This window comes from Molossus molossus, unplaced genomic scaffold, assembly GCF_014108415.1.
Source record: "Molossus molossus isolate mMolMol1 unplaced genomic scaffold, mMolMol1.p scaffold_m16_p_4, whole genome shotgun sequence".
Lineage (NCBI taxonomy): Eukaryota > Metazoa > Chordata > Mammalia > Chiroptera > Molossidae > Molossus > Molossus molossus.
In genome coordinates this window covers 49,881,839-49,889,921 of record NW_023425377.1, presented here as the reverse complement: position 1 = coordinate 49,889,921, position 8,083 = coordinate 49,881,839, and the positions used below count along the sequence as shown (strand labels likewise).

The 8,083-nt window shown below is 48.3% G+C and overlaps 1 protein-coding gene across 1 annotated transcript in view; it reads right to left on the bottom strand.

The window, feature by feature from the left end:
- Window positions 1-3,831: 3,831 nt before the first annotated feature.
- Window positions 3,832-8,083, bottom strand: part of FLT4 (fms related receptor tyrosine kinase 4) — a 42,107-nt gene continuing 37,855 nt past the window's right edge. The window contains exon 30 of the mRNA XM_036282161.1: window positions 3,832-4,027. Within this exon, the coding sequence (XP_036138054.1) occupies window positions 3,832-4,027 (196 nt within the window). The remainder of the gene's footprint in view (window positions 4,028-8,083) is intronic.

Genomic DNA, 8,083 nt, shown 5'->3' with positions numbered 1-8,083 from the left:
CTCTGTGCCCAGCATCGCAGGGTACCAGGGCCTCTCTCAGTGGTCCCAAGGGCAGACCTCCTTCTCCATGATGCTGCAGTCCCCTCTGAACCTGCATGTGGGTATCTGGTGGAGAGGCCCTGTGATATGGACACTGGCTAGTACCTTGAACATTCTGTGGCCTATTATATGAGCTTAGTACTCTGCCTTAAGAGTTGGCCTGGATCTGCTGAGGAGGAGTGGCCTTGGGGGGTGCGCACCATAAGGATGGAGGGGCCAGTGTTTGTGCTGGAGGGCCACTCTGGTAGGCCACTTAGGAAAAGGGTTTTTTCTGCATATCAAATCTGGATAAGGACCCAGCTAACAACAGAGTTCCTCTTCCATGTCTCCCACAGCCATCTCTGCTGCTCCTCAGAGCTGCCCTGGTGTAGCCATCTCCCTACACCCAGGCCTCATCAGGCCCCATTCCGTTCCTTCAAGATTCATCCTTCTCTGAGCATAAATGTTAAGTCCAAGCACATCACCCTTTCCCAAAACTTCCCTCTGGCCTTAAAGTAAAAGTCCAACTCCTAATTTTGGGCTTCCAAGCCCTATAGGATGGGCCCCTGCCAACCTCTTCTCTTCAGTTCCTTTCTCCCTTTCGGCCCCTCCTTCCTTCTGAGTGGAACTTTGCAGAGCCCTGCACACATGTCCCTCCTCACAGCAGAGACTCTGGCCTGTGAGCTCCATGGAAGATGGTGATTGCTGTGTCCCACGACACAGTGTGTAGCTTAGAGCAGGGCCCAGGAGCTCTGCCTGATGCTGAAGGGTAGTGCAAGTTCAGGACAGAATCATCGGCATCAAGGGACACTCAAGCATGTCTTTGGCCTCTTCTAAAGGACTTGATCATGGCTCTCTGGCAGAAAAGGGGGGGGTGGGAAAAGGGGTGTGGGTGGGCATCCCTGAAGATCGGGGTCCTGAGAGGAGGAGAAGGAAGGAGAAGATTCCTAGTAGGCAGGAGGGGCCGAGGGACCTCAAGATGAGAACACGCCGTTGCTCCTTGGCATGCCCCCCCCCCATGGCCCTTTCTTCTGTCAGCTGAATTCTCTTTCCCACCTGGAGTCCCCGGAGCTCTGGGGAGTGAGGGTGGGGCTGGGACCTGGGGACATTGACTGCAGCCCTGAACATCCATCCTAAATAGCACCAGAGGAGCCAAGAAGTGTGAGTGCAGAACCACACTATGGGAGTGGGTGCATTTAGGCTGGCATCTTGATGGCCAACACCAAGTTTGAGACATTCATTTAGGGAAAGTGGCTTAATTCAGCCAATAATATTCTGGAGTTAAGTTATCCAAATCCAATGGGAGGGCGGTCTTTTCTGTATTCACATTTAGATTTATTATAGAAATAAAAACAAAAAATTCACCACCTCTTCCCACTAGAGTTGAAAATGAGGCTTGAACAGCAGGCATCACATCTGCGGGGTGGTGGGGTGGGATTCAGGCACCCAGCAGGTCCTAGGCCCTGGAGGAGTGAAAGAGGCCTGGATGGGGCAGGTACAGTTTAGCCTGCAGGGTGGCTTCTGGCTACTGATCTTTGCTGGTCTCTTTTTGTTCTCCTGGTGAGGTACCCACAGGACTGTGCTAATAGCTCTGCCTGGCCCCCATGTGCCTGGGTCCAGCCCTTGGCCTGGTCCAGGGGTCATCGTTGTCTCTCCCTCCTGAGCCCCTGGGGCTGCTGCTGGATCAGTCCTTCCCAGGAAACATGCTAAGACCAAATCCAGATGGCCAGTGTCACACCCCAATCTGCAGCCACCACTGTGCCAGCCACTTACTTGTGAAGGTTCAGAGTCCAGGTGCACACTCAACTGGGGAAGTGACCCTGGGCTTGCGCTACACGTGCACCCTCTGGGCATCCCAAGTGATCTCAGGCACCTGCTTCATATGGGGAGACATGGGGAACTGGGCCATGCTCTCAGACCCATTGGCCACAAAGTTCCATGTCACTTTAGATATAAAGTAGATTAGGGGAGCACCTTTGTAGCTCTCCAAAACGAGGCTGAGTGCTTCCTGGTGTCCTGGTGCCTCCCTGGTACCCTCTGCTGGTGGCTTTGGGGAAAAGGGTGTCCAGGCTCAGCTGCCTCTGCCGCCCTTTCTTTTGGTGGCCTGGTGGGGCTGATGATCCGATGGGAGGAATGCCTGAATCAAATCTTCACAGAGAGCTGGGACTTAACTGAGAGCCCATTCATTGTTACTCAAAGATTGGCATCAAATTTATTATTATCTTTTGTTAAATATTTCAGAACTTTTCTGAGCACATGTTGTACAAGGGCATGGTAGGTTTTCTTCCCAGTACACATTACATGTGCGGTTGTGAAAGGAGAGGTGGCACAGGTGATGCACACCTGAGGCACCAGGCTCTGCACCTGCATTACTTATGGGGCTCTTCTAACAGCCTCTGGGCCCCTCTACCAGGTAAACCTGAGACCTAGGTCTCACAGTCAGGTGACATCAAAGGAGCAGGTCCAGTGGGGACAGTAAAGATCAGTCACATGCGCACTATAGGTATCCTAAAGAAACAATACACAATGGGGTGGGGGCGGAGGTCTGTGGGCAAACCCTTGCACGGTCGCCTGTCCTGCAAGCGTCTCGTGTGGTGGGGGTGGGATGTCGGTCTCTGTGGTGCTAACTGGGAGGAGGGTCTTTCTCTTTTCGAGTGTAGGGATGGCTGGGTGGTGTGAGCTGGGATGGGGGTCTGAGCGGAATGGCTCCAGCCTCCAGAGGGCTTTGGCTGTTCCCTTGTGCCCACAGAGGCTTGAACTGCCAGGGCACTGATGTCAGGCAGAGACCACAGAGCATAAGATAGGGTCCTCCTGAGGCCACAAGAACATTAGCTGATTGCCTGGTGGGTGGGTACCCTAGGCCAGCCTTGAAGCCTTCCTCGGCAGAATCCCCAGTGTTCACCTCTTATAAGGACCTCAACAGCTTGGGAGATGACTCAGGTGGCAGATCCAGGCCCCAGAGGGAAGAATCAAGTGTTTTCTTCTACTGGGGCTGCTCTAGACCATTAGCTGCTGCTTCCCATTTTGGGCCAGGCAGGTGGGGCTGGAGCCTTGTCTGGAGAGACCACGACTGTGTCTGCTATGATGGCACCAACTGGGGATCAGGGGCAAAAATTGTCTAGATTTAGAAAGAACTTCCCTGGGTTCCCTTCAGACTGAAGTTTTGAAAAGTAAACTCGTCACAGCAGCTCAGTTTCTGAAGATCTAATGAAAAAACAGTCTGCAGAATTGTTCTCACACTCGTGGGAGGGTGCACTGTGGTTGGCCACGCGGCAGAGACAGCTGCCCGAGATGGTGAGCTGTTTGGCTGGGCTCAGGAGAGGAACTTCCCACCTCCACACAATTCCTCATTTGTGCTCTGAGGTGGGAATAGGGCATCCTCTCTTCAGCCCTGGAGCGGCAAGTGAAGAAAGGCCTCCTGGGGATGGGAGGATTGGATGGAGAAACCACATTTGAGGATGGGGCTGAGAGGCTGCAGCTCAAGCCTGGCTTCCTTTGACTGTCGGACCCTCAAAGTACTCGTCAGAAAATGGGATGCGGAACCAAATGGAATTTGACATGAAGAGGAGAAAGGTCCCAGGGGGTCCATGGAAAAGTCCTGGGCAGGCGTGGTGATGGAGTTTGGGGAGCTCTGGAACCTGGGTTTTGCTCTTCATAGCTAGGAAGGGGGGGGGGTAGACAGGGCAGAGGAAATGCCTCCTGGCCGAACCAAAGATGAGTTTCAGCCTGGGTCTCTAACCCTCTGTTTGCCCTGCCAGGCATGGTCCTACCAACTGTGGGAACCCAGGGCTCTGGGGGCTTGCCAGAACTTCATTAGCTGTTGTCTATAAAGAAGACTGCGTGGGCCAATGGGTTACAGTCGTCCTCCCCTCGTGGCCCTGCCAGCTCCCCGTATTCGCTGTTATAGAACACCTGGCCTCCCTGTGTGCCCTGGTCAGGCCACCGTCGCTGCTCTGGGCGGTCAGGGTGTGCCCTGGTCACATCCACATTCCAGCCAGGTCCGTTATAGCTGCTGAGACAGAGAAGGTGGTGTCAGTAGGAATTGAGGGAAGGAGGGACTGGACTTGGGGCAGATCTGATTAGAATCATCAAAGACACACTTGAGCTTAAGTAAGGCTCCACTTAAATAGCAAACCAGACTGATGTGACTGTTGGCAAACACTAGCATTTTCTCCATCCCAAGCTTGGGTGTGGGACAATGGAGAATGCCCAACTTTAATCCCCCAAACATGCTTCTTGCCCAGTCTTGCCATCTCTGTAAATGGCATTAGCATTGACTCCCTGGTTCACATATCTGGTTGTCATCCTTGCTTCCTCCCTTCCCCTCACCCCTCATATCCAATCCATTCAGAAGCCCTGTCTGTTCTAACTTGGAAATACATCCCTGTCCCTCTCTCCATGTCTTGCCCCTACTCTGGAGCAGGTGTCCATCATTGCATGGTCTGTACCACCCTCCCAGCACACCCTCTTCTTTTCTTGTCCCTCCCTCTAGTTAACTCCTCAGAGATCCTTGAAGTTAGAAGATGTCCTTCTACAACAGAGCCTCCAATAGCTTCCATCATTCTCAGAATGAAATCCAAGCTTCTCACCAGAGCTTAGGAGGCCCTGCACATTCCGGGCTCTCCAGCCTCTCCGATGAGCTGTGGGCCTCCTTCCTTAGCTCTTGTTTTCTTTGAGTTCTTTGAAAATGTTGCTTTGTTGCTTTTGTTTTTGTTTTTGCTTTGAAGGTACTATTGAAAAGCTTGATGTCAATCTCGTTTTTTCTTCCTGAGTTGGTATTTTTGCCCAAATTCCCAGAATGTTTATCTGTAAAGTCTAATAGTTCAACTAGGATATGTCTCAGAGTTTACTGTCTGGGCCAGCTTTTCCAGATATAGATTCAGGTCTTCTTTTACTTAGGAAAGTTATCTTGAATTATAGGTTTAAAATTTTAATTCTATTCCACTATCAGCATTTTATTCCTCAGAGACTCCAATTTTATACATATTGGATCTTTTTCTATTCAATTTCTAGATCACTTTCTTTTTATTCTTTATACTTATTTATTAAATGTTACTATTTTATTTTCTTGACTGTTTTCATGTCCATCCTCTGTGTCTTCCACTGTAAGTCTGATCCCATCTATATTGTCTTTTAGGTACCCTGATCTTCACATTTCAGCTTCTTTTCTGAATTTAGTCAGCTTCCATATGATATCTTTACACTATCCACTTTTATTCAACATTTTTAAATTTCTGATTCTTGGTGTAGCTGCTTGTCTAATTATATGTTAAAGTCACATTGGAGTGTTTATCACAGTTTTTCGCTGCTTCATTTTTTTGTGTGTTTACATCTAATGAAAACTTTTTATTCTATTTTTCTTTTTTTGTTTATAACTTTGTGTGGGTAATGCTTATTTATTTTTCTGCTCATGATTGTACATGCTGGGATTTCCTAGACCAAATAGCTAGTGACCCAATGGAAGGGGCTAGGGCCGTGGGTGGCATCCTAGATTGCTTCATTCAGGAGTGCTGTATCGGTCCCGCTCGTATCATATTGCCTCCAAGGAGCAGCCAGTCACTTAGCTGGGAATGCAGGGCCCCTCTTGGCTGCTGCCATGCTGACCTACCACAAGCCCAGGGTTTCTAGACCTTCCGTTCACCTACAGATTTGGGTGATATAGCACTGCAGGAATGGGATCTGGTATCCTGAGTGTCCACTGAAAGGGCTGGATGAGGAAGCTGGACATGCGGACTAGTTAACTCCTCATGGGGTGAGTGCTGAGCATTGGTTAACAGAAAACAGGAAAGGACTGGAAGGTAAATATCCTCCTTCTTCCTGCCACAGACCTCTCTGAGGCACATGCTCTGCTCATACCTGTTTGGTGAGCATTCCATATGCCAAGTGAATTCACCTGACAAACAACCTGCTGCACCTCTCCATAGCTCATTGTGGTGCATTTCCAACAGGAGCCAATGTACACAGAGGCTGCTGCACCCATGAAAGGAAGTTTCTGTAATGAATGGCTCCCTTGAATATGTGTCTGTCTTCTTAATATGATCTTGCTTCCATGGGACTTTCATCATCTGTGACTTTTTCCTTTACCACCAAGCATCTAAGGTACACACTCTCTTCTTGCTCACTGCCCTTCAGAGCAGGGCCTTCCCAAGATGGTGGCCCCTGTGCCTCAGACTTTCCCTGAGAGCTCTGCCCTTCCTACCCGGTCTCAGCCCCTCATTATCTCCCTGGTCTCGGACTACTGTCCCAAAGACCTTGTCACAACTCCCTCTCCTGGGGAAGTCCCCCTCTAACTTTCCTTCCACAGTGGCTCAAGCATAGCTCTGCTGGTTCTGGTGATGAGTTCCCTCCTTACAGAATCTCTCTCCTGGTTATGTCACAGGCTCTGAGCAGCCTTATTCTATGTGTGAAGATTTGAATTTAAGTAGCTATCATCTCCTTGCTTTCCCTCTTGCTGAATTACTTTTGTTGTTTTTGAGACAGAAAATACTGTTTGGTAAAGAAACATTAGCCAGAAACTATTTCTGTTAATGCAATTGGCATTAATTTTCCCAAACCAGGTTACTAATAGAGATCACTGGATAGAATCAATAACAACAAAAACAGAGGCCAACATGCCCCATTCAGATGCATAATTATTCCCAGGCATATAACCCCACAAATGGCAATGTTCACAATCCTGCAAACTCTCTCTTTATAGGCTACTAGGAAAATAACCAATAGTTGGTGTTGATCCCAAGAATGAATGTACCTGTTGAGAAGGACTTCTGGTGGCTAACTGGGCTCAAATTTATAAACACAACCTAGCAGGTATTGTTAAATAGGGGTCTCTCATGCACGTTGCACTTCAGGGAGAAGCCTGCATTGAACTGCCTGCATGCCTTGTATTCTAGCTGGCTGAGCCAACCCTTATAAAGGAGTTCCTGGAATCATACTTCAACCAACAGGGCTGAGACTGTCCTTGTTAATCAGAGCTGTGCAGCTATAGCCTCATATACATCTTCACTGACCAATCAGAGAGGCATTCCAACCAATCAGGACAATGATTTTTGGAACAAACTGAGGATTTAAAAATCCTCATTTGCATGAGAACAGACAGATCAGGGATGGGGGCAGGGACTTCTCTCTACATAAGTCAGCTTCCCTCTGACTCCGGAGAGTGAACTTTCCCTTTCCATAGAAGACTAGACTCCTGGTTCCCCAGCTGGAACTGAAACACCAAAGACAGCTCACTGGACCAGAGTTGAGCAAAGCAGAGCACAGTGGAACAGAATGGGGCTGAGGTGAGTGGAGCAGTTGTCTAGCCGGAAAGGTGCCTTTTGTCCAGGGCCTCTTCACAGCCATTCTATTCCACAGCCATGCTATATCATAATTGAGCTGTAACATTTTTGAGCTGTTTCATAGCTGTACTGTAATCATAATTGAGCTCTTTGCACTGAATAAATTCTCTTCCTTCACTACACCCCAAATCGGGGATACCTGTTGATAATGAATTGGCATCAACAACCACTGGTTGACATTGGTTAAGTTGTAGAAGTCATAAATATACCTACTAGAAAGGTGAAAAAGGACATCAACTATGTTAATGTGACACAAATAAATACTTATGGTTTAAGGTAAAATATTCAGTGACAACATATAAATTGATTAGAAAAAAGCATAGGCAGACTGGTGCAGCCACTGTGGAAAACAGTATGGAGTTTCCTCAAAAAATTAAAAATGGGATGCCATTTGATCAGTGATCCCATTGCTAGGAATATATCCTAAAACACCAATCAGAAAAAATATATGCCCCTGGCTGGTTTGGCTCAGCAGTTAGAGTGTCAGCCCATGGACCAAAGACTTGCAGGTTCGATTCTGGTCAAGGGCACATACCTTGGTTGCAGTTCGGTCCCTGGCCCTGGTCGGGGTCATGTGGGCAACCAATCGATGTCTCTCTCTCACATTGATGTTTCTTTCTCTTTTTCTCTCTCTTTCCCTCGCACTCTATCTTAAGATAAATTGAAAAATATCCTCGGGTGAAGAAAGAAAGAAAGAAAGAAAGAAAGAAAGAAAGAAAGAAGGAAGG